The following is a 27,134-nucleotide window of genomic DNA, read 5'->3' on the forward strand; positions in this document are numbered from 1 at the left end:
TTGACAATCTCCCATAAACTTTTTTTGTGAAGTGTTATTGACAAGATTTGAACCTGTGACCTGGTCCCTTTCCCAGTGCCTTGTGGACGGCACAATCTGCATTGACAGGTTTGAAGCTGTTCAATCAAAGTTAGGTTAGAAGATTAGACATGTAATTCGTTTATAATGTTTGGTATGGTTGGAAACAAGTAACTTTGCAGGTCGCAACCTGTATGTAATGCCCTACCAACCGTAAGCCTTTTATTTTTTCTACATGCATCTGTATAATCTGCCCACTGAGCTTTCATCCAACCAATCACATTAGTTCAGTTTTAAATCAGAGCTTCCCTCATCACAAGGTTGTGTTCCTGTGCTCAGATGTTGTGGACGCATACCAGATCTTCCATGCCTGGATAAGGTTTTCACGTATCGGCTAACCACATGTTCTAGCAGTCTGGTGCCCGGCTACACAGTTGGTGTGGCACGGAACGATTGGTTGACGCATGCAATGTCTGAGCAGGGGAACGCAACCCTTGATTGATGCAAGGATTCAATCCCAAATTGTAGAGCAGCTCTGTAGCGCCTTGAATTAGGGAAGCTCCTCTGCAGAATTACAGAGCTGAATTATTCCTTTCTCGATTCCTTGTGTCCTCTGTCCTTGCCTCCTCCAAACAAAGTTCATACGAGTTATTATGGTAGGTCAGTGATACCGATGTTCTCAACAACAAAAATGACAGGACCCAGCCCTTAAAGACAAACCTATTTTATTGGAAGACCATTTCTATTTCCATATTTGACCAGAGGAGTGGATGGTCTGCTTGGGACAAATGTAGATATGAAGATACTCTTGAACATTTTGGGAATGGTAATCCTAGTTAACAAGCATTGTTGCAAGGCAGAGCCAAATAAAGTCCAGAGGAATGTCCAGGTTATCGACATACACAACATTCAAAAAACATCTTTGGCTTAGATTCTCAATCAAAAAACAAAAAAAAAAAGACAATTGAAATATTTACAAAAGCATTTACAGTAGCTGTGTGTGCAGTTTGAGGCCTCAGCAAGCAGCGACCTTTGAAAACATTAACCCCAAATTAACACCCCTAAAACTTCAACTCCCAAACAAGACAACTATTGTGCTTGAACATGGCAGAAACTACTGCTAAGGCATTATTCACGATAAAACGTTTCAATTTAAAGTGCAAATGTTCTCAGTAGTTTGAGTGCATAGGAGAGGAAGGTTATAGTCATAATGACAAGAATGCACATAAGGCATTTACAGTTGGAATGAATTGCATTTCGTTGAAATGGCCAAATGGCAAATGAGAATGCATGCCACTATCCAAATTGTCTAAGGAAGTGTGTGATGGACTGCATTAGCTAGAGTACCAGTATTAGACCTTAAATTATTTCAAAAATGATGAAAATATGTCACGCTAATAAAGATTATAGTTCTGTTAATGAAAGTGCCATGATGCAGTTGTTTCGTCGATGACTATCAGTGAAAAGTACGTCTTCCTCCATTACAAAATAATCACAAAGAGTGAACACAGAAAAACATCAGTGCTTTCGAGAAGGAAAAATACCCTGACAACAAGCATCACGTTTCCAGTGACTTTTTTGTCAACCCAAAGTCCATCAACACTGCAGCAACTGCTCAATGTGGCAGCTCTTTCTCTAAAATAATCAGTGTAAAGTTCATTAAAACATTAGGTAAAAAAAATCATTAAAAAAAAGCTATTTTGGGGATTTTCAAAATCCGTTTGCCAATATTTACAATGTCACAGAAAATGCTAAGAAAAAAGCCTGCTTGGGAATTTATACAAATAAATAAAGTTGTCTTTTAAAATGAAAAGGCAGCCAGGTTTCAGTTTGCTTCATAATAATATTTCCATACTGAATAATGTAGGCAAATAACTGCTTCTTTAAGCTGCATAGATAGAAGCCAAGACAAGTCTCACTCTGCATCTATAATACTAGTGCTGTCAGCATCATCAATGGTTCTCCTGTAGCGCACGGTGGAGTTGAATCTGGCCTTGCTCTTCTTATAAACGACGAAGCCGATGGCCGCCAGGAGGGCGGTGAGGACGACCAGGAAGAAGACCAGAGCCACCGGGACGTTCCCTGACCCTAGAGGCAACACAGCCCGTCAGAATCACATCACCAAACTGGCCAAGAAAGTCCCTGTTTCAAGCACATCAATGTTTACAAATATATAATAACCATAGCGAAGCCGGGGAAATCTATGAGCCATATACAATCAACTCTTGTTACAAAGCAATAGCTTGGAGCGGTCACCAGAGCATGCTGCTATCCACATAGTAAAAATAAGTATGTATGAGTTGGGACTGGTGAACCATTGCACTTTAGTACTCACGTGCGGGTACTTTGCAGACGATGCGGCTGTGGCTGTCCTTGCAGCTGACTCTGCTCCAGATGCCTCCGTCTGCAGACACCATGACAGCACAAGAGTTCTGCTGGGTCGCTGTCTTCACCCCACTAGCAGAACCCTTGGTCTCCCAGTTAGAGAAGGCCAGAGAGGAACCGTCCACCCAGCCCACTGGCTGACCTGGAAGACAGAGGAAACACACAAGCATTACTGATTCTATTCTGAGTTAAAATAGACTACTTTATTTGAGTATAATGTACTGTATTGGCATGTAGAATTTTTATGTATTTTAAAGTGCCTGACTTTCCAAATGAAGTGCACACAGAACTTCCTAGGATGGAGCATACTGTCCAATATAAATATGTCTCATAACATCCGTATACAGTAATAAGTAACACGCCTATCCTATTGTACCGGTCAGGTCAGTTTACCTTGTTTGTCCAGGTCCATGCCGAGCCACACCCTACTGGTGATAAGAGGGTTGTCTGCCATGTAGCCAGAGACAAAGTCATTCTCCTCTTTGGTCATTATGGTCAGCAGCTGTGCATCTGTCAATCAAAGGCAAAAAGGAGGCATACGTGCACTGCACTATAAGTAAGAAACCACATGATTTGATCATGGTGTACTAATTAAGCAATAAGGCCTGAGGGGGTGTGGTATATGGCCAATATACCACGGCTAAGGGCTGTTCTTATGCATGACACAACGCAGAGTGCCTGGATGTAGCCCTTAGCCATGGTATATTAGCCATGTACTACAAACCCCCGAGGTGCCTTATTGCTATTATAAACTGGTTACCAATGTAATTAGAATAAACATTTGGAGGGTGCTTATATTTGTCCTGTTACACACAGGTCTGTAATGGAAATGTGTTGTTTTTTGCATATCCCAACTCCCCCTGAGACCCGCAGGGAGTAGGGTCATGACCTGGGTCGCCGTTGTACAGCACTACTGGAGCAATTAGGGCTAAGTACCTTGCTCAAGGGCACAGCGACAGATTGATTTCATATTTATTTTACCTTGTCAGCTCTGGTTTTGGAACATGTAAACCTTTCAGTTACTGGTTCAATGCTCTAACCTCGAAGGCTACCTGCCGCTTGAACAGTAAAAAGTAATTTTTGTCATGCCCTTGGTATAAGGACTGATATACCACGGCTGTCAGCCAATCAGCATTCAGGGCTCGAGCCACCCAGTGTATAATATCTGATATACCCCAGCGTTCACATAATCAGCATCTAGGAACCAAACTATCCGGTTTATAAGAGTAAATATGAAATACTTGTATTTAATCAGGTTGGTTATAGAGAAACCATTCTCTTACCATAACAACCTAACCCAAGATGCTGCAATGTTAATGTTATGCAATGTTATACGCAACTTATATACAATAATACAGAAATATATACGTGTCAAATTGGAGAGATAGTGGGTGACTTACCAAGCCTTTCACAGATACTCTTGGCATCCTCCATGCTGTACACAGAGTAGTTATAGAAGGTCATGTCAAAAGCATAGCAGTGGTCCTGGTGCTCAACCCACTTAGACGAGCCACTGCTCTGAGGGCAGTTGTTGGCCACCTGGGGAGCTGCGAGGTTCGATCCTGATTCAGACAAACAAAAACAGATGACATCAGAGGGATTTATTTTATGGAATCTTAAAAGATTGGTGTGTATACTATGCAAAAAAAATCGGCTCAGATCGCTCATTGACATCAATGTCTTCTTAACACAAGAATTCAAGTTGTGTGTATAATAAATAAATACTAATAGGGTAGGTACTACAACTGTAGGCCTGGGTCTTACTCTGAGTGGTGATGTAATACTAATAGGGTAGGTTCTAAGACCGTAGGACTGGGTCTTACTCTGAGTGGTGGTGGTGATGTAATAGGCTAGGTACTAGGACTGGGTCTTACTCTGAGTGGTGGTGGTGATGGTGATGGTGGTGATGTAATAGGCTAGGTACTAGGACTGGGTCTTACTCTGAGTGGTGGTGGTGATGGTGATGATGTAATAGGCTAGGTACTAGGACTGGGTCTTACTCTGAGTGGTGGTGGTGACGTAATAGACTAGGTACTAGGACTGGGTCTTACTCTGAGTGGTGGTGGTGATGACGTAATAGACTAGGTACTAGGACTGGGTCTTACTCTGAGTGGTGGTGGTGATGGTGATGACGTAATAGACTAGGTACTAGGACTGGGTCTTACTCTGAGTGGTGATGTAATACTAATAGGGTAGGTACTAAGACTGTAGGACCGGGTCTTACTCTGAGTGGTGGTGGTGGTGGTGATGGTGGTGATGTTATAGGCTAGGTACTAGGACTGGGCCTTACTCTGAGTTGGGGTGGTGATGGTGGTGATGTAATATGCTAGGTACTAGGCCTGGGTCTTACTCTGAGTGGTGGTGGTGATGGTGGTGATGTTATAGGCTAGGTAATAGGACTGGGTCTTACTCTGAGTGGGGATGATGATGTAATAGACTAGGTACAAGGACTGGGTCTTACTCTGAGTGGGGGTGGTGATGTAATATGCTAGGTAATAGGACTGGGTAATACTCTAAGTGGTGATGGTGTTGATATAATAGGCTAGGTACTAGGACTGGGTCTTACTCTGAGTGGTGGTGGTGATGGTAGTGATGTAACACAATGGGTACTAGGACGGGGTCTTACTCTGAGTGGGGGTGGTGATGGTGGTGATGTAATAAGCTAGGTAATATGACTGGGTCTTACTCTGAGTGGGGGTGGTGATAGTGGTGATGTAATAGGCTAGGTAATATGACTGGGTCTTACCCTGAGTGGGGGTGGTGATGGTGGTGTAATAGGCTAGGTAATATGACTGGATCTTACTCTGAGTGGGGGTGGTGGAGGTGGTGTAATAGGCTAGATAATATGACTGGGTCTTACTCTGAGTGGGGGTGGTGGTGTAATAGGCTAGGTAATATGACTGGGTCTTACTCTGAGTGGGGGTGGTGGTGGTGGTGTAATAGGCTAGGTAATAGGACTGGATCTTACTCTGAGTGGGGGTGGTGATGGTGGTGTTGTAGCAGATGGCTCCGTCCAGCTTGGCATTGCAGTCCCTTCTCATCCAGGTGCCATGGGGAGTGATGTACACACAAACACCCTGAGGGTCTGAGCTGGACGTGACAACAGTGTCAGAGAGTCCCGCCTGACTGTAGTGATACTTAGTCCCATCGGACCACTCATAGGACTGAGAGCCACTAGCCTGCGCAGAGAGGTGAGGGAGATGCAATATTATTCAACAAACTTCACACTAGAGGTGCTTAGCAAATGTTGCATTTAATGTCTACCTGCCGTTGAACTAAATTGCTGCAAAAGATGACGTTATTCTCAATTGAAATGGCCGCCGTGTTAGTGGCATTGTGGCTAAGCTCCCTTACATCCTGACTGGACAGACCGATCCACAGCGGGAAGCCGTCTCGCTTGGCGATAAGCTCCATGTGAGCGTTGTGCCCGGTGTCATGCACACTGGCCAGGTGTCCGTTGCCGCGGCCACACTCCTCCAGAGCCTGGAACCAGCTCAACTTCCTGGTTATCACGTGGTAGCTCAGGTTGCCATAGCGCTCAAAGTCCCTGGCCGACTGATTGTATTCGTCCTTAGAGTCTTGGGGACGAATAAAATGTGTTAATAGAGTCAATCAAGTGCAAAATGTATTATTTAGTTGTAATTTTTTATTTTTTATAGTACTCCTTGTGAATAGGTGAAGTATGTTTGTCTGAATGGGGTCTACCAACCTTTATCCAGTTTGCAGGCCACGATGCTTCTCTGCTTGAAGGGACTGAAGTGGCGTTTGTTGGTGAATATCTCCCAGACTCCCTCAGCGTTGAGACCAGCCATGAACTCATCGCTGGCTGAGACACTTGGTCTTCCATCGACCCAGTTAGAGTACTGGACGTTGGTACCGTCATACCACTTCATCTGGTTATCTACCAAAGACAGGAGCAACCACTTGACATGACACATTTATTACACGTTTCATCACACAACAATACAACGATGATTAATGAGTAACCTTCAGCCTCGATGATCCAGTAGACATTTTACAATGATCCAATTCAGCGTATCCTCATAATATAGGGCAATGAATGATAATATGAAAGTCCAAACAGCAGATCAAACATAAGGACTAACTGTCCATGCTGAGTGTTGGGAAGATGAATATGGGGAACCCAGTCCAGTCCACTCACCGTTGTCATCGTTGAACACCCCTAGCCAGACAAACTGCACCAGGTCTTTGAAGGGAAGGAGCTGCTCCTTCACAAACTCATTCTCCACCAAGTTCCTGATGGTCAGGATGTCTGCATCAGCATCTGAGAAGAACATCAACCGGTAACACTTCATAAAGACTTTATTACTTGTACATAAGCAGTGCGTACGTTTAATTAATAAACACCTTCAATCAGAGCACAGATGAAGTCTGTTTTGACCAGGCATCAATGTCAATTTTTTTAATCTCAAAAACGTCTAATTGAGACTTATAGCGACCAAATGAAGTTGCAGCGATGTAAAAACATAATATTTCAAAAAAATATCCAAGGCACTCTCTTGTGGAAAGAACACCTGCTTTTTCCATGACATAGACTGACCAGGTGAATCCATGTGAAAGCTATGATCCCTTATTGATGTCACTTGTTAAATCCACTTCGATCAGTGTAGATGAAGGGGAGGAGACAGGTTAAAGAAGGATTTTTAAGCCTTTTTGACAATTGAAACATGGATTGTGTATGTGTGCCATCCAGAGGGTGAATGGGAAAGACAATAAATGTAAGTGTCTGTTGTGTCAAGAACTGCATCTGTAATCCCATGGAAAATACTATACGAAGCGTCGAGGAAAATTATCAAAATTAAACATACTATGCTGTTTTTACTTAGAGAATTGTCCATTGTTTTAGGCTAGTGTTTTTTTCCCTGGTGCGGGCTTTTTGTCTTGTGTGACTTAGTTATAAGTCTGGGTGTACAGATAAGAGCTGGGTGCGACCGCAGTATGTGACATCCCGTTTGTACTGTCTGTAGGAACTCCTCTGTATGGAAACATGCAGGAAGGAACAGACAATGGTGGCAACATCAGCTATCTTAATCTACACAGACAAGCTAAACGCCTTTTATACACTATGTTACTCACCCCTGTTTGCACACATCTGCTGACTGCCACAGAGACAATGAGGTTGGACTTTTCTATAACAGCTGAGAGACAACTCTGTTCGCTGAGCTTCCAACTCTAACTCTTGGTTGATTGCTTCATTTTTGCAAATCTTATAATAAAATTGTTTGAAAGAATCTGCAGTCTCTCTTCCTATAGAAATTCTCGGACAATTGGGATATAGTACACAGTGAGGGTCTCGAGGCTCTAAAATACCATCTTCAACTCAGGCCAGAGGGAAGCGCACCCCCAGAGTTTCTCTAACAAAGCGGGCACTAAACATTAACGTTGTTCTTTTTCTTTTTTCTTCCAACTCTTTTTCAGGTCCAACTCTACCGACTAGTCAAATGGCCAGTAATGGCCGCCTGTTTTGCACCCAACTACACAAATGTGTTTTTATTTATTTTTTTATTTTTTATTTCACCTTTATTTAACCAGGTAGGCTAGTTGAGAACACGTTCTCATTTACAATTGCGACCTGGCCAAGATAAAGCAAAGCAGTTCGACACATACAACAACACATAGTTACACATGGAGTAAAACAAACATACAGTCAATAATACAGTGAAAAATAAGTCTATATACAATATGAGCAAGTGAGGTGAGATAAGGGAGGTAAAGGCAAACAAAATATATATATAAATAAATACAAATATAAAAAGGCCATGGTGGTGAAGTAAATACAATATAGCAAGTAAAAAAACACTGGAATGGTTGGTTTGCAGTGGAAGAAGGTGCAAAGTAGAGATAGAAATAATGGGGTGCAAAGGAGCAAAATAAATAAATACAGTAGGTAAAGAGGTAGTTGTTTGGGCTAAATTATAGATGGGCTATGTACAGGTGCAGTAATCTATGAGCTGCTCTGACAGCTGGTGCTTAAAGCTAGTGAGGGAGATAAGTGTTTCCAGTTTCAGAGATTTTTGTAGTTCGTTCCAGTCATTGGCAGCAGAGAACTGGAAGGAGAGGCGGCCAAAGGAAGAATTGGTTTTGGGGGTGACCAGAGAGATATACCTGCTGGAGCGCGTGCTACGGGTGGGCGTTGCTATGGTGACCAGCGAGCTGAGATAAGGGGGAACTTTACCTAGCAGGGTCTTGTAGATGACCTGGAGCCAGTGGGTTTGGCGACGAGTGTGAAGCGAGGGCCAGCCAACGAGAGCGTACAGGTCGCAGTGGTGGGTAGTATATGGGGCTTTGGTGACAAAACGGATGGCACTGTGATAGACTGCATCCAATTTATTGAGTAGGGTTTTGGAGGCTATTTTGTAAATGACATCACCGAAGTCGAGGATTGGTAGGATGGTCAGTTTTACAAGGGTATGTTTGGCAGCATGAGTGAAGGATGCTTTGTTGCGGAATAGGAAGCCGATTCTAGATTTAACTTTGGATTGGAGATGCTTGATGTGAGTCTGGAAGGAGAGTTTACAGTCTAACCAGACACCTAGGTATTTGTAGTTGTCCACATATTCTAAGTCAGAGCCGTCCAAAGTAGTGATGTTGGACAGGCGGGCAGGTGCAGGCAGCGATCGGTTGAAGAGCATGCATTTAGTTTTACTTGTATTTAAGAGCAATTGGAGGCCACGGAAGGAGAGTTGTATGGCATTGAAGCTCGCCTGGAGGGTTGTTAACACAGTGTCAAAAGAAGGGCCAGAAGTATACAGAATAGTGTCGTCTGCGTAGAGGTGGATCAGAGACTCACCAGCAGCAAGAGCGACATCATTGATGTATACAGAGAAGAGAGTCGGTCCAAGAATTGAACCCTGTGGCACCCCCATAGAGACTGCCAGAGGTCCGGACAACAGACCCTCCGATTTGACACACTGAACTCGATCAGAGAAGTAGTTGGTGAACCAGGCGAGGCAATCATTAGAGAAGCCAAGGCTGTCGAGTCTGCCGATGAGGATGTGGTGATTGACAGAGTCAAAAGCCTTGGCCAGGTCAATGAATATGGCTGCACAGTACTGTTTCCTATCGATAGCGGTTAAGATATTGTTTATGACCTTGAGCGTGGCTGAGGTGCACCCATGACCAGCTCTGAAACCAGATTGCATAGCGGAGAAGGTATGGTGGGATTCGAGATGGTCGGTAATCTGTTTGTTGACTTGGCTTTCGAAGACCTTAGAAAGGCAGGGTAGGATAGATATAGGTCTGTAGCTGTTTGGGTCAAGAGTGTCCCCCCCTTTGAAGAGGGGGATAACCGCAGGTGCTTTCCGATCTTTGGGAATCTCAGACGACACGAAAGAGAGGTTGAAAAGGCTGGTAATAGGGGTGGCAACAATTTCAGCAGATAGTTTTAGAAAGAAAGGGTCCAGATTATCTAGCCCGGCTGATTTGTAAGGGTCCAGATTTTGCAGCTCATTAAGAACATCAGCTGACTGTATTTGGGAGAAGGAGAAATGGGGAAGGCGTGGGCGAGTAGCAGAGGGGAGGCCAGTGCTGTTGACCGGGGTAGGGGTAGCCAGGTGGAAAGCATGGCCAGCCGTAGAAAAATGCTTGTTGAAATTCTCAATTATAGTGGATTTGTCGGTGGTGACAGTGTTTCCTATCTTCAGTGCAGTTGGAAGCTGGGTGGAGGTGTTCTTATTCTCCATGGACTTTACAGTGTCCCAGAACTTTTTTGAGTTTGTGTTGCAGGAAGCAAATTTCTGCTTGAAAAAGCTAGCCTTGGCTTTTCTAACTGCCTGTGTATACTGGTTTCTAGCTTCCCTGAAAAGTTGCATATCACGGGGGCTGTTCGATGCTAATGCAGAACGCCATAGGATGTTTTTCTGTTGGTTAAGGGCAGTCAGGTCAGGAGAGAACCAAGGGCTATATCTGTTCCTGGTTCTGAATTTCTTGAATGGGGCATGCTTATTCAAGATGGTGAGGAAGGCATTTAAAAAAAATATCCAGGCATCCTCTACTGACGGGATGAGATCAATATCCTTCCAGGATACCTCGGCCAGGTCGATTAGAAAGGCCTGCTCGCTGAAGTGTTTCAGGGAGCGTTTGACAGTGATGAGTGGAGGTCGTTTGATCGCTGACCCATTACGGATACAGGCAATGAGGCAGTGATCGCTGAGATCTTGGTTGAAAACAGCAGAGGTGTATTTGGAGGGCAAATTGGTTAGGATGATGTCTATGAGGGTACCCGTGTTTACGGAATTGGGGTGATACCTGGTAGGTTCATTGATCATTTGTGTGAGATTGAGGGCATCAAGCTTAGATTGTAGGATGGCTGGGGTGTTAAGCATGTTCCAATTTAGGTCGCCTAGCAGCACAAGCTCTGAAGATAGATGGGGTCAATCAGTTCACTTATGGTGTCCAGAGCACAGCTGGGGGCAGAGGGTGGTCTATAGCAGGCGGCAACGGTGAGAGACTTGTTTTTAGAGAGGTGGATTTTTAAAAGTAGAAGTTCAATTGTTTCGGAACAGACCTGGATAGTAGAACAGAACTCTGCAGGCAATCCTTGCAGTAGATTGCAACACCGCCCCCTTTGTCCGTTCTATCTTGTCTGAAAATCTTGTAGTTAGGGATGAAAATGTCAGAATTTTTGGTGGTCTTCCTAAGCCAGGATTCAGACACGGCTAAAACATCTGGGTTGGCAGAGTGTGCTAAAGCAGTGAACAAAACAAACTTAGGGAGGAGGCTTCTAATGTTAACATGCATGAAACCAAGGCTATTACGGTTACAGAAGTCATCAAAAGAGAGCGCCTGGGGAATAGGAGTGGAGCTAGGTACTGCAGGGCCTGGATTCACCTCTACATCACCAGAGGAACAGAGGAGGAGTAGGATAAGGGTACGGCTAAAAGCTATGAGAATTGGTCGTTTAGAACGTCTAGAACATAGAGTAAAAGGAAGTTTCTGGGGGCGATAAAATAGCTTCAAGGAATAATGTACAGACAAAGGTATGGTAGGATGTGAATACAGTGGAGGTAAACCTAGGTAATGAGTGATGAGAGAGATATTGTCTCTAGAAACATCATTGAAACCAGGTGATGTCATCGCATATGTGGGTGGTGGAACTGAGAGGTTGGATATATAGTGAGCAGGGCTAGAGGCTCTACAGTGAAATAAGCCTATAAACACTAACCAGAACAGCAATGGACAAGGCATATTTACATTAAGGAGAGACATGCTTAATCGAGTGATCATAAGGGTCCAGCGAGTAGAGGTTGGTTGGGGTCACGGCGATCCAGACAGCTGGCCGGGTAGCTGGCTATCGGTAGCAAGATAACATAGGATGGAGGTCTGTTTTTTATTTTATTTTTATTATTAATAATTTTTTTTGTCACCTCGTTCGTTTCCGTCGGTAGATTAGTGGGGTTCCGTGTGGTAGAGGGGATCGATCCAATTGGCAAAATAGATATAGTGACCCAAGAAAAAAGAAAAAAATTGTCTGGTATACTTATTTAGATAGCAGCCGATAAGACAGCTAATAATTAGCAGATGGGTATTCAGAAACGTCGCAATGGAAAAGCCTATTGAAACCACCTCGGACAATTACGTCGGCCGACCAGTCGTGATGGATCGGCGGGGCTCCGTGTCGGCAATAAAGGGTCCAGTCCAATTGGCAAAAGAGGTATTGTAGCCCAAGAATTCGCTTTAGGACTATGGTTGGAGATTTTTTGTTTGATCCATTTTTTTATCAAATCATGTGGTACGGAGGATATACAGTGGGGGCAAGTATTTGATACACTGCCGATTTTGCAGGTTTTCCTACTTACAAAGCATGTAGAGGGCTGTCATTTTTATCATAAGTACACTTCAACTGTGAGAGACGGAATCTAAAACAAAAATCCAGAAAATCACATTGTATGATTTTTAAGTAATTAATTTGCATTTTATTGCATGACATAAGTATTTGATCACCTACCAACCAGTAAGACCTGTTAGTTTTTCTTTAAGAAGCCCTCCTGTTCTCCACTCATTACCTATATTAACTGCACCTGTTTGAACTCGTTACCTGTATAAAAGACACCTGTCCACACACTCAATCAAACAGACTCCAACCTCTCCACAATGGCCAAGACCAGAGAGCTGTGTAAGGACATCAGGGATAAAATTGTAGACCTGCACAAGGCTGGGATGGGCTTCAGGACAATAGGCAAGCAGCTTGGTGAGAAGGCAACAACTGTTGGCGCAATTATTAGAAAATGGAAGAAGTTCAAGATGACGGTCAATCACCTTCGGTCTGGGGCTCCATGCAAGATCTCACCTCGTGGGGCATCAATGATCATGAGGAAGGTGAGGGATCAGCCCAGAACTACACGGCAGGACCTGGTCAATGACCTGAAGAGAGCTGGGACCACAGTCTCAAAGAAAACCATTAGTAACACACTACGCTGTCATGGATTAAAATCCTGCAGCGCACGCAAAGTCCCCCTGCTCAAGCCAGCGCATGTCCAGGCCCGTCTGAAGTTTGCCAATGACCATCTGGATGATCCAGAGGAGGAATGGGAGAAGGTCATGTGGTCTGATGACAAAAATAGAGCTTTTTGGTCTAAACTCCACTCGCCGTGTTTGGAGGAAGAAGGATGAGTACAACCCCAAGAACACCATCCCAACCGTGAAGCATGGAGGTGGAAACATCATTCTTTGGGGATGCTTTTCTGTAAAGGGGACAGGACGACTGCACCGTATTGAGGGGAGGATGGATGGGGTCATGTATCGCGAGATCTTGGCCAACAACCTCCTTCCCTCAGTAAGAGCATTGAAGGTGGGTCGTGGCTGGGTCTTCCAGCATGACAACAACCTGAAACACACAGCCAGGGCAACTAAGGAGTGGCTCCGTAAGAAGCATCTCAAGGTCCTGGAGTGGCCTAGCCAGTCTCCAGACCTGAACCCAATAGAAAATCTTTGGAGGGAGCTGAAAGTCCGTATTGCCCAGCGACAGCCCCGAAACCTGAAGGATCTGGAGAAGGTCTGTATGGAGGAGTGGGCCAAAATCCCTGCTGCAGTGTGTGCAAACCTGGTCAAGAACTACAGGAAACGTATGATCTCTGTAATTGCAAACAAAGGTTTCTGTACCAAATATTAAGTTCTGCTTTTCTGATGTATCAAATACTTATGTCATGCAATAAAATGCAAATTAATTACTTAAAAATCATACAATGTGATTTTCTGGATCACATTGTATTACAGACCTCTACATGCTTTGTAAGTAGGAAAACCTGCAAAATCGGCAGTGTATCAAATACTTGTTCTCCTCACTGTATATGACATCATTTTGTTGTTTCGATCACCTGAAAATTAACTGCTTCAGCTCCACACAGAGGCGTCATGCCCATTTCAGCGGCTACAGCGCATTTGTGACAAGGGGGATGATTTCCAAAATAAAGTTGTTGAAACAGAGATACAAATCAAGTGTTCTCAATCAATCCATAATAAAGGATAAATTCTTAGAAAGAGAAAATATGCTCAGACAATACCAAAGGCCCCAAAAGTCAAACCAAATCTATTTTGTTACCCAATACAGCAGAGAGGCATCTCAAATAAAGAATACCATCAAACAGAATTGGAGTATCATCGAAATTGACCCTGCATTAGGTTACGTTTTTACCGAGCGTCCATGCTTTTCTTATAGGCACGCGCCCACCCTACGGGACAAGCTGGTGCAGTCAAATAACACCTGGCTTTCCAAAGCCTCTGGCACCTTTCTGTGAGGACACTGCCCCAACATAAAAAAAAACCAAGACGTTCAATTACACAAGGAAATAACTTACCAAATCCAATCTTTTGCAAATTGCAACACTGTGTTTGTTGTTTATAGATTGGTGTGCCCATGTGGTCGTTTTTATATTGGTTGCACAAAACGGACACTAAAAGACAGACTGGCAGAACATAAATGTGCCATCAAAACAGTGAATGACAATTATCCCACGACCGTGCATTACCAACAAGTAGGCCATGGTAGCCCGGACTTGCTTAAAGCCATGGCCATAGTGTCACGCCCTGACCATAGATTGCTTTGTATGTTTCTATGTTTTGTTTGGTCAGGGTGTGATGTGGGTGGGCATTCTATGTTGTATGTCTAGGTTGTTCTGTTTCTATGTGTTTGGCCTAGTATGGTTCTCAGAGGCAGGTGTCAGTCGTGGTCTCTGATTGGGAGCCATATTTAGGTAGCCTGTTTTCCTTTGTGTTTGGTGGGTGGTTGTTTCCTGTGTCTGTGTTATCACCATACGGGACTGTTTCGTTTTCGTTTTGTATTTCACGTTGTTATTTTGTTTCTTAGTGTTCAGTTAATAAATTGAATATGGACACTTACCACGCTGCGCATTGGTCCTCTTCTCATCACTACGACGATCGTTACACATAGAGGTGGTCTCCATCAACCAGATGGGGGATTACAGGCTTCAGTGTCTTTACAAAGGGAAACTTTCTGGATACACACACTCAAAGCTACTGTCTTTCAGAGTTGAACAATGAAATAGATTTAGCTCCTTTTTTGTTATTGTACTTCTGTAATTATTATATATATATATATCTTTTGTATTAATCTTGAGTTGTTTATTTGTGTGAAACATTGTATTGGCCTATAGTTATATTTGATTGATTTACATGTATTTGTTTATTTTCTGGTCATTCATTTCACCTGTCACTACTATGCACCTGTGAACCCTGAAGAAGGCCGCTGAGCAATACACGTTGGCGAGTTAATTTTTTTTGCTAAAATAAAGGATTTTAAACTTTTCCACAAGAGAGAATGCTTAGAATTTTTGGAAGTATGATGTTTTTACACCGGTGCAACTTAATTTGGTCGCTATAAATTAAACCCCATTCTCCAATGAGCATCTCTCTTCGTCTTTATATTTGATGCCAAAGCAGCGCTCCCTCTTTTTCGCATTTCTAATTGAGACTATAAGACAATATGTATCTTGTTTATGGAGGTCTTCACAGTACAAATGGTTTCTGACTGATGTCTGTGCCAAACGGTGTCCTTGCTCCTTACCCAGTTTCTTGCACGTCTGAAGTATCTGGCCCTTGTCAAACTCTTCCCATCTGGACGATGCCAGTTGGAAGGTGTAGCAGTTGTTCTTGAAGGGGATCCAGTTTGGCCCGCTGCTCTTGTGAGGACATTTCACAGCCCTGTCCTCAGGGGTGGTGTTAGTCTCTTCTGGAAACATTGAAAGTGTTCATTCATAAAATAAAAAAGACAAAACACTCAGTTGCTGTCTGAGGAGAGTGCATGGTTGATTTTCATCCTGTCTTGTTTTAAATATGCCACTTAACAGACAATTGCATCCAAAGTGCTTACACTTTTGGCATGACCATTACATTACAAGACCCCAGCTCTTACCAACTGAGCCACCGTATTGCTGTCTTACCGTGTGGAACATGGCAGATAGCCCCTGCCAACTGTTCCATACACTCTGCAGCCTTCCAGAAGCCGTCCGTGTCCAGAAAGACACAACGTCCAACGGTGGGCTCTGAGGACCACCGACTAAACACAGTGTGACTGTGGTCTGTCCAGAGGTAGTGGACACCATCCTGACAATACAAAACGCTGAGTGAGTTCCTTATTTATTTAACCAGGCAAGTCAATTAAGAACAAACTGAACTGCACTGTAGAATGTGAAATCGGCATTATGAAATCGGCCACTATCATTCAGTGATTGCAGAACTGAAGGAACAGGATGGGTGTGGCCTATTCTAGATGGTGATGGCTCAACCTATCCTCCCAATGGGCTACCGGTTGTTTGCTTTGCCATATTACCTTAAACCCATCCCGTTTCTTTTAGATCTGCGAACACCAACGGGTTAGGGTGAAGAGCTATGGCCACTTACGTCTTCGCTGAAGAGGCCGATCCACATGGGGCTGCGTGCGCGGGTGACGTGCACGGTGAGGACCGACTGCTGCAGGGTGTCGGCTACGCTAGCCAGGTCCATGTTCTGGTTCCTGCACTCCGCCAGAGCCTCGAACCACGTCATGTTCTTCTGAAGCAGCTTAAAGGTGTGGTTGTTGGCCTGGAACGGCTCCAACTGGAACTGGGGCTCCTCTGGCTTGTCTGAGAACATGAGAGGGATTTAAAGGGGTCAGACGAGGGTTCAAACCCTATTCGATATGCTCAATTTCCACTCCGCAAAACAGTACCAATATCAAGTAACAACTATCAATAATATCAGTCTACTTCATACACTTAATATCAAGAGTCTTTCTATCACAAGCCTTCTGACTGTAGAGTCCACACGTCATCCGTTCTTTCACCAACACTGACAAGATGAGCACAGATATTTGGTTGTGTTTGGTGCCCTCTGCTGCTAGGTAACGGTGGTGTACCTGCGTAGTGCTGGCAGATGGACACATATTGCTGGTCAGAGCAGGAAGTGTAGTCCCAGGAGCCCATCATGGCAGAGCTGGGGTCGTTGAACACGAAGACACACAGCTCCATGCTCTCTGGGTCAAGAATCTGCAGACAGACACAAACAACAACAGGGACACAGAGAGTTAGTTATAGGTTATGATGACCTTGAACTTTGAAACAGATGTGGAACATGTTTTTTAGAGACTGGTATTTAGTATAGTCTATCATAATAATGTTTATGTAGTTCCATCATTTGTTTAAAAAGACTTCCTGCACACACTCTTACCAGTGGTTAAAGTACATTGTATTTCTTCCCGGAATGGAGACCTATTGGTGAACGTGCTTACTTTTGTTTTATGGGCCTAATCATGGAATTACATATAGAATCCCTATTCATTTAATAGGATCTCTATGGGCCTAATCATGGAATTACATATAGAATCCCTATTCATTTAATAGGATCTCTATGGGTCTAATCATGGAATTACATATAGAATCCCTATTCATTTAATAGGATCTCTATGGGCCTAATCATAAAATTACATATAGAATCCCTATTCATTTAATAGGATCTCTATGGGCCTAATCATAAAATGACATATAGAATCCCTATTCATTTAATAGGATCTCTATGGGCCTAATCATAAAATGACATATAGAATCCCTATTCATTTAATAGGATCTCTATGGGTCTAATCATAAAATTACATATAGAATCCCTATTCATTTAGTAGGATCTCTATTGGCCTAATCATAAAATTACATATAGAATCCCTATTCATTTAATAGGATCTCTATGGGCCTAATAGTAAAGCTTTGTCGTCTTAACTTTTAAAATATATTAGCCTACCTTTTAATGTGGCATAAACACAACCAATCATGTTTTCAACTGATTTTCAAACAATTACTTCAGTTTACTTGCGCACGTTACTAAGGGACGGTGGAAGCAAAAAAATGTTTAGAACATTTAAACCTCATGCAGATATTTTTCTGCTTATAATTTCCGACATTTTGTAGACAGCTTCTCTTGTCTTTACTTGATAGAATGATCAATGATCAAAGCGTCATCAACAATCTAGTTGACATCTGTAAAGTTTTCTCTTTTGATTTCTGCTTTTCTCACACGGACGTTTAGCGACCAGGGAGATCTCCAAATGACATCAGTTTGACCCGTTTCTAGGAAATGAAAAGCTGTGAAAATGATCCAACATGTTTCTGATAGTATTTAAGTTCATCTTGGATGCATATTTTATGTGGTTGAAAATGAATTACTGTCAGCTTTTATGCCACTGAAAGAAATTGCACCTTTAGGCCACCCAACAGGTTTCTCAGTCTCTCAAAATGCTGAAATAAATCAATCATATTTCTCCACTCCTGGTCCTGAGACAAAATTAACATTTGGTCTATCATTTTACTGCGAGGAAAGCTTAATTGTACAGGAGTTAATATCATAATAGGCTACATGTGAGGCCTACTGTCCTTTTCCAGACTTCAGTTACTATTCCGACTATTGAGTTAGTTATATTCTGGCATCCATACGGTGCCATTTGATCAATGCAAAGAGACCACTTACAAAACACCACAAAGTGTTATGAATGACATTCTGTTATTGTCATCCATTAGGCCTGCACAAGTCTTGTAACCTGAATTGATGCGTACACTTATGCGGTCTCAGCCACTCATCTCTGCCTTGGCAAAATGACAGTGTTATCCTCAAACTACACTGCATTTTGGAGCATATTCCACAAGTTTTCAAGTCTATTCACACATGTGGCAATGATAAATAGTGTAATAGCCTACAGTTTTCTTAAAATTTGTTTTAATTATTGTGATAGGCTCATGTTTTACCGGTATGGGGTACCCCACTATTCTAGCTTACTTTCACCCCTGATTCTGACCAACTGCCCATGAGGGGAGTATACCTGGTATTTTTACAGTAAAACTATTCTATGATTTCAGTTGAATGTTAAAAGAGGTATGCTTACTGTACATGCTACCTGGGGTTTGATTGAATTCTAAGTTATAACTCAACTCATAGCTCATTGATCCCTGTGGCCACGCTGGATAGAATTGAGAAGTGAAGTGAGTGGGAACTCACGTTGACGAGCATGGGCCTGAGTAGGCCGTGAAGCAGGGGGTTAAAGTTGAGGTAGGAGACCGGGGAATCATCCACCCACTCTGGGTCCTGCTGTTTGAGCTTCAGGCCAATCCACGTCTTCTGGGGCTGCGCCGGCAACAGCGAGGTCACAAAGTCTGACCACAACAAACAGATAGGCGCAACTAGTCAACAACAGCTGGTTAAGAATGACATTGAAGGGACATCAATCATTGGTCATCTCATGTCTAGGAGAATGGAAGGTTGTCTATTGATAAACATGATGAATAAAAAGACAGATAGGTAAAAGAGATCCACTAGAAGGTTTACTACTCACCCTGTTCAACTTGGTCTGTGATAGTGAGTAGAGTTCCTTTCATCGACTGACACTGCTCGTTGGCGTGTTGAAAAGTCAGGTACAGAGGCTTGATCACCACGTAGCACTGGAAAAGGCAGCGACAACATTCAATAATAATTATTAGAAACTGGGTGGTTTAAGCCCTGAATGCTGATTGGCTGACAGCCGTGGTATATCAGACCGTAAACCACGGGTATGGCAAAACATGTATTTTTACTGCTCTAATTACATTGGTAACCAGTTTATAATAGTAATAAGGTACCACGGGGTTGGTGGGATATGGCCAATATACCCCAGCTAAGGGCTGCATCCAGGCACTCCGCTTTGTGTCGTGCATAAGAACAGCCCTTAGTCGTGGTATATTGGCCATTTAACACACCCATTCTTGCTTACACAGAATGTACCTGTATGTAGACTAGATCAGAGGACGGACTCATTGTCATGGCTGGAATGGAACAAATTAAACAGTATCACAACTGGTTTCCATGTGTTTTATACCGCTCCATTCATTCCATTTCAGCCGTTACTGTATGACCTTCCAGTGACACAAGCCTCCAGTGTATGTGTGTGTGGGTACGACAGACTGACCTTGTCCCTGAAGTGTAAATAGTCGCTCTCACAGGGCAGACCATTGGGGTGAGGCTCTCCAGGGTGGGTCTCTATAGCCGTGGTGTTGTGTCTCTCACACACGAATGGCAGCTGCAGCTCACAGCTGTACTCGTACTCTGGAGGGGCAGGAGTGTGTGTGAGTGAGTGTGTGTGTGTGTGTGTGTGTGTGTGTGTGTGTGTGTGTGTGTGTGTGTGTGTGTGTGTGTGTGTGTGTGTGTGTGTGTGTGTGTGTGTGTGTGTGTGTGTGTGTGTGTGTGTGTGTGTGTGTGTGTGTGTGTGACCGGAAGATAACAACCCACTGGGCCCACATTGGTTGAATAAACATTGTTTCATGTAAAGTGTTGTGTTCCATGTTTCATGAGCTGAAATAAAAGATCCCAGAAATGTTCCACACGCACAAAAGACTTATTTCTCTAAAATGTTATGCACAAATTTGTTTACATCCCTGTTAGTGAGTATTTTGACTTTGCCAAGGTAATCAATCCACCTGACAGGTGAGGCCTTTCAATAAACTAATTAAACAGCATGATTATTACACAGGTGCACCTTGTGCTGGGGACAATAAAAAGACACTCTAAAATGTGCAGTTTTATCACACAACACAATGCCACAGATGTCTCAACTTTTAAGGGGGTGTGCAATTGGCATGCTGATGGCAGGAATGTCCACTAGAGCTGTTGCCAGAGAATGTAATGTTAATTTCTCTACCATAGCCTCCAATGTCGTTTTATAGAATTTGGAAGTATGTCTAACCGGCCTCACAACCACAGACCACGTGTGTGGCGTTGTGTGGGCGAGCGTTTTGCTGATGTCAGAGTTGTGTACAGAGTGCCCCATGGTGGTGTGGGTTTATGGACAACGAACACAATTGTATTTTATCATAGCAATTTGAACGCAAAGAGATACGGTGACGAGATCCTGAGGCCCATTGTCGTGCCATTCATCATCCGCTGCCATCACCTCGTTTCAGCATGATAATGCACAATGTCGCAAGGATCTGAACACAATTCCTGGAAGCTTATAATGCCCCAGTTCTTCCATGGCCTGCATACTCACCAGACAAATCACCCATTGAGCATGTTTGGGATGCTCTGGATCGACGTATACAACAGCGTGTTCCAGTTCCCGACAATATCCAGCAACTTTGCACACCCATTGAAGAGGAGTTGGACAACATTCCACAGGCAACAGCCTGATCAACTCTATGCGAAGGAGATGTCGCGCTGCATGAGGCAAATGGTGGTCACACCAGATACTGACTTTTTTTTAAGGTATATGTGACCAACAGATGCATATTTTTATTCTCAAACATGTGAAATCCATAGATTAGGGCCTAAAGAATTTATTTAAATGGACTGATTTCAATATGAAGTGCAACTCAGTCAAATATTTAAAATTGTTGCATGTTGCATATTTTTGTTCAGTATCAATAAATGTATTTAACCTGACTAACAGGTTGTTTCATCAATCTAATTGACATAATCATCAGAACTATGTATACATTGCAATTTAGTTAAATTCCACATAGAAACGTACAAAATATGTTTTAATCATATATTCAATATACAGTATATTGGGTGGTTGAAATTGTGGAATTTTAGATTTAATTAGACAAATTTTATTTGAGCTTGTTTCAATGTTGTTTGTTTGTTTGAACCAACGTCAAGCTAAATAAAAAGATATATTGAAATAAAATGTGAAGCTACACTCCAATGATTTCTGCCTGAACAGTGACTCCTACTGGAATATGTGGGGTAATGTTTATTTAACCTTTTATTTAACTAGGCAAATCAGTTAAGAACAAATTCTTATTTACAATGACGCCCTACCCCCAGCCAAACGAAACTGGGCCAATTGTGCACTGCCCTATGGGACTTCCAATCACGGCCAGATGTGACACATCCTCTTGCATGGAGATGCAGTGTCTTAGACCACTGTGCCACTCGGGAGCCCAAACAAGTCTACAATCCAGATGCCTACCTCTAAGTACCCTGCTTAGCTTTGGAAACACAACACATTGAGACATTTAGAAGTAGTTACTATTAGCTCTATAAATACTATGCCAAATTCATGATATTCATGACTTTTACCTTTTGGTATTTTCTTGTATATGAAGGATGGTTGGTTGATTTCAAATTAAATCTACAAGTTAATTATTTGAAGTTTGATTTACTGCTATTCCTTAAGTTAGATTTTTGGTTGAGATGGAGACGTGAATCCAACATATCAACAATGAATTTGTAGACAAACTGGATAATGAATTGAGAACGCAACCAAATATCAAGATTTGAAGGAGATCTTCTACCGGGATAGTGTATATAGGGCCTATCGTATATAATGAATAACATACAGTCAGATCCAAAAGTATTGGGACAATGACACATTTTTTGTTGTTTTGGCTCTGTACTCCTGTACTTTGGACTTGAAATGATAAAGTCTGACTGTCAGCTTCAATTTGAGGGTATTTTCATCCATATCGGGTAAACCGTTTAGAAATTACAGCGCATAGTACATAGTCCCCCCCCCCCCCATTTTAGGGGACCAAATTATTGAGACAAATTCACTTATGTGTATTAAAGTAGTAAAAAGTGAAGTATTTGGTCCCATATTCATTGCATGCAATGACTACATCAAGCTTGTGACTCTACAAATTGGTTGGATGCATTTCCTGTTTGTTTTGGATTTGTGTCACATTATTTTGTGCCCAACAAAATGTATGGTAAATATTATATTGCGTCATTTTGGAGTCACTTGTACTGTAAATAAGAATATAATATGTTTCCAAACACTTCTACATTAATGTGGTTGCTACCATGATTACGGATAATCCTAAATGAATCGTGAATAATGATGAGTGAAAAAGTTAGATGCACAAGTATCATGCCCCCCCCAAAAAATGCAAACCTCCCCTGTTATTGTAATGGTGAGAGTTTAGCATGTTTTGAAATTAGATTGATTTAACAACCTGTTAGTCAGGTTAAGCACATTTATTTAAGTTTTCCCCTAATTTCAATGTTTACAACACTGTTTGAAATCAGATGAAAACCGTACTGGTTGATTACTTTTTCAAATCCAATGTATTATCCACTTTGATTCCACGTCATAATACGTTGACAAATGACGTTGAACAACGTTGAATCAACCAGTGTGCCCAGTGGGAAGTGTCATAGTAACCAACAGCCTACATTATAATCCTTTCTACATGATCTAAAGGAAACAACTTGATTTCAACTACTCTTTGTACTGTAGTTACGTTTTCATTCACCTGGGAAGATGTTCTTGTCACTGATGGTTGTACACCTGCCCAGGAACACAGCATGGTAGTAGTGCATATGGGATAACCTAGAGGACAGGAGTAGAACGTCATTCACTCTTATTCTAACCAACACACACAATAACATCACTTATATTTTACTTGAATTTTGATCACAAGACACGGTTTGGAGGCAGTGTTTTAGAACGCGTGTTGCTGCGTGACCGTGTCAGAGGGTCGTTGTTGGTTGGTGAGGTGTGACCTGCCACGGGACTGCGTGACTGTGTGACTCACTGCGTGACTGTGTGACTCACCTCATGGGGAAGTAGTGTCCAGTGTCTCTTACATCCACCCACCAGCTCTGCTTCCCTGCTGGCATCTGCCCAATCAGGTCACAAGTCAATGAATAAATAAACGCATAAGAACAAAACAAAGCCACTCCCTGCTGCTCTCACACACACACAGTGCACTCTCTCTCTTTTGATCAACGTCGACTTCCTTTTAGTAGGAGAGTTCAGCGGCCACCTTCTTCTTCTAGATCCATTACAGTCGTGGTTGATACACTAGCCTTAAAGCTGAAATCGGCATGAGAGCAAACAGCGCCACTGTCCCCCCCCCCCCCCCCCCCGCCCCCCCCCCCCCCGTCGTAATTGCACTATTCTGTACCTGTGGCAGATTATTATGGATCTGTCTGGCTGCGTTGGAGCTTTGTGGTGCTGCCAGCCTGCTGCCGTTGTTGTTGCAGTACAAACTAGCCTCCTCGTATGGCAGCTTTGGTTCCGTCACAAACCAGAACTCGTTACCGTCAATGAATATGGAAGTCTCATGGTGCCCACCTGCAACAGATCAATATTATTATTCTCAAATCCTATTTTTAGTACTCAATATCTAAAAAACCTCAGTTCATACGTCATAACTGATGACTCAACATGCATGGGTGTATAATTTCACCAGAAAAAGTCAAGAGATATTACCAAACCTACATGTCAACACCACTTACCAGGATTGTACCACACTGGGTTCTCGGGAGTTTTTCCTATTTCCGAATGAACAAACAAACAGTTATTTTCAACTATGAGAATGCAAGATTGAAAGTGTAAAGGTCACCAAACATTTCCCCAAACTCTGATTCCTAAATTGGGTTTCTTGTAAAAATGGACAGAGGACTGTTTCTGTTGGCCAAAAGGTTCAACGTGGGACAAGCAGACACTACACAAGAGACACTTTTGAGTTGAATCTAAGGAGGAGCTAGGACACGTTCACAATCACACGGCCTGTGTGTGTGTATAGTTACCGCGGGGGATCTGGCAGACCCACTCCAGCCTGGCGTCACAGTGGAATGGGGTGGCGTAGAACGGCAGAGGAGAGAATTCATGCATCAGGAAGACAAAAAAACTCCTAAAGGTTCCTTTCAGTGTCTGTCAAAGAGAGAGAGACGACAAGCCATAATGCATACTGGTATTTCAACATCGACATGAGATATGACATTACAACCGTAGACAGGTATTTATCGCCAAAATGTTTCTGTACCCTGGGGGGAGTGCCTTTTAGATAGTACAACTCCTGGCCCTGATGATAACGCCTGACAGATTGTAATGACAGGGCAAGAGATGTAGCCACTTCACAGGTAGTGAGCGGGAGCTCGAAAATGGAGCATGTGATGTAGGAAGAAGCTGACGGGTTTAAGTAGTGACATCTGCCATAACCACCCATAACCACCTCACCCAGTGTTGAGGCTGTATTCCAGCATCTGCACCTACCCACCTTAAAGGCTGTGCAGGCCCGGTTGTACTCATCATCCTCGTGGAACTCTTGGGGGAAAATAGCCATTGACACCTTCGGATGAATCACAACATGTATATTATCAGAATGGTTACTTATTATAGTCTCTCTACGGGAGTTACACACAGAGGTACAATGTGTTTTCCTCTACTCACAGGCCTGTTGTCGCTCCACTCCCAGGAACCAGCAGCTGGGTTTCTCCTGTTCAGCCCCACCCAGAAGAACCGGTCATCACTGGGACAGAAAGGACACAAACACTGTTAACAAACATATCATTCTCACTTTTTTATTGTTGTTTATTATATTTTTTGGGGCTCAAAAGGCAGTGTTTAAACAATCTTTCAGTGTCTTAAGTATATTGTTGCTAGTGCTTGAACCTTCCCCCTGCAGAGCATTGCAGGACAGGTTCCTTGTGTGAACCATACTTGTTACTATTGACAGGAAACAGCTTACATTAGCATAAAGATGATGAGACCATGTGAATTTCAAAACACAGATGTGTGTGACTGTGGTGGGTGTTGTGGAACAGTTTGAGAGTTTCAAGTTCCTTGGTGTTCACATCACCAACAAACTAGAATGGTCCAAACACACCAAGACAGTCGTGAAGAGGGCATGACAAAGCCTATTCCCCCTTAGGAAACTAAAAAGATTTGGCATGGATCCTCAAAAGGTTCTCCAGCTGCAACATCGAGAGCATCCTGACTGGTTGCATCACAGCCTGGTACGGCAATTGCTCGGCCTCCGACCGCAAGGCACTACAGAGGGTAGTGCGTACGGCCCAGTACATCACTGGGGCAAAGCTGCCTGCCATCCAGGACCTCTACACCGGGCGGTGTCAGAGGAAGGCCCTAAAAAGTGTCAAAGACCCCAGCCAACCCAGTTATAGACGGTTCTCTCTACTACCGCATGGCAAGCGGTACCGGAGTGCCAAGTGTAGGACAAAAAGGCTTCTCAACAGTTTTTACCCCCAAGTCATAAGACTCCTGAACAGGTAATCAAATGGCTACCTTGTCACGCCCTGGCCTTAGTATTATTTGTTTTATTTATTATTTTAGTTAGGTCAGGGTGTGACATGGGGTATGTGTGTATTTTGGGGTATTATATGGTAGAGGGGGTGTTTGGTGTAGTTTATGGTTTGGTGTTGAGTGTATGTGTCTAGCTGTGTCTATGTTGGGTGTAGTTCTAGGAAAGTCTATGGTGGCCGGAATGGGTTCTCAATTAGAGACAGCTGATTTCGGTTGTCTCTAATTGGGAGCCATATTTAAGGCTGCCATGGGCTTTAGCTGTTTGTGGGTCATTGTTTGTGTATATGTATAGTTCAACGTAAGTAGTTTGTGTGTGCACTTACGTTTGAAGTTTTCACGATCGTTTGTTGTTTTTCGTTATTGTTGTAATAGTGTGTCGTGTTCATCTTCGTCGTTATTAAAAAGAAGATGTATCCAAATCATGTTGCGCCTTGGTCCTCTCGTTCATGTCAACACGATCGTGACATACCTGGACTATTTGCATTGTGTTCCCCCCAACCCCTCTTTTACTCTGATGCTATTCTCTGTTTATCATATATGCATAGTGACTTTAACTATACATTCATGTACATACTACCTCAATTGGCACGACCAACCAGTGCCCCCGCACATTGGCTAACCGGGCTATCTGCATTGTGTCCTGCAACCCACCACCCGCCAACCCCTCTTTTACGCTACTGCTACTCTCTGTTAATCATATATGCATAGTCACTTTAACCATATCTATACGTACATACTACCTCAATCAACCCGACTTGTTAGCCTCGCTACTGTTATAGCCTCGCTACTGTATATAGCCTCGCTACTGTATATAGCCTCGCTATACTGTTATTTTTCAGCGTCTTTTTAATGTTGATTTATTTCTCTACTTACCTATTGTTCACCTAATACCTTTTTTGCACTGTTGGTTAGAGCCTGTAAGTAAGCATTTCACTGTAAGGTCTACAGCTGTTGTATTCAGCGCATGTGACAAATAAACTTCGATTTGATTTGATTTGTTGGTGTCCGTTACAGTGGTGGGAACTAGAGCCGTGTGTAAGCTCTGACCTATGAGAGAGAATGCAGTGTTTTGTGTATGTGTGTACTGTATAAAACCTGGCATTAAGTTGCTGTTGTTGGAATGTGGTTATGAACATGCCTACATAATTCACATTGTTTAGTTGAGGTGACTAGACCAGTCTGACTACTGTGGCTGTGTGTGTGTGTTATCACT

General features: G+C 42.9%; 1 protein-coding gene across 2 annotated transcripts in view; it reads right to left on the reverse strand.

Moving 5' to 3' along the window:
- Positions 1–726: 726 nt before the first annotated feature.
- LOC129840710 (lymphocyte antigen 75-like) overlaps positions 727–27,134 on the reverse strand; it is a 39,803-nt gene continuing 13,395 nt past the window's right edge. Inside the window, exons 14-35 of one of the 2 annotated variants that reach the window (XM_055908813.1) lie at positions 25,052–25,130; positions 24,879–24,950; positions 24,409–24,532; positions 24,115–24,150; positions 23,781–23,950; positions 23,429–23,493; positions 23,127–23,203; positions 19,841–19,977; positions 19,232–19,337; positions 18,898–19,052; positions 16,775–16,904; positions 16,282–16,502; positions 15,822–15,984; positions 15,446–15,607; positions 6,566–6,688; positions 6,113–6,304; positions 5,758–5,981; positions 5,372–5,582; positions 3,804–3,965; positions 2,797–2,913; positions 2,354–2,545; positions 727–2,106 (exon numbers count right to left, since the gene is read on the reverse strand). In XM_055908813.1, coding sequence (XP_055764788.1) covers positions 1,934–2,106; positions 2,354–2,545; positions 2,797–2,913; positions 3,804–3,965; positions 5,372–5,582; positions 5,758–5,981; positions 6,113–6,304; positions 6,566–6,688; positions 15,446–15,607; positions 15,822–15,984; positions 16,282–16,502; positions 16,775–16,904; positions 18,898–19,052; positions 19,232–19,337; positions 19,841–19,977; positions 23,127–23,203; positions 23,429–23,493; positions 23,781–23,950; positions 24,115–24,150; positions 24,409–24,532; positions 24,879–24,950; positions 25,052–25,130 — 3,091 coding nt within the window. In that variant the 3' untranslated portion in view covers positions 727–1,933. Of the gene's footprint in view, positions 2,107–2,353; positions 2,546–2,796; positions 2,914–3,803; positions 3,966–5,371; positions 5,583–5,757; positions 5,982–6,112; positions 6,305–6,565; positions 6,689–15,445; positions 15,611–15,821; positions 15,985–16,281; positions 16,503–16,774; positions 16,905–18,897; positions 19,053–19,231; positions 19,338–19,840; positions 19,978–23,126; positions 23,204–23,428; positions 23,494–23,780; positions 23,951–24,114; positions 24,151–24,408; positions 24,533–24,878; positions 24,951–25,051; positions 25,131–27,134 lie in introns of both variants that reach the window. The other variant, XM_055908812.1, reaches the window with a different exon arrangement.

This window comes from Salvelinus fontinalis, chromosome 41 (genome assembly GCF_029448725.1).
Source record: "Salvelinus fontinalis isolate EN_2023a chromosome 41, ASM2944872v1, whole genome shotgun sequence".
NCBI classification, from domain to species: domain Eukaryota; kingdom Metazoa; phylum Chordata; class Actinopteri; order Salmoniformes; family Salmonidae; genus Salvelinus; species Salvelinus fontinalis.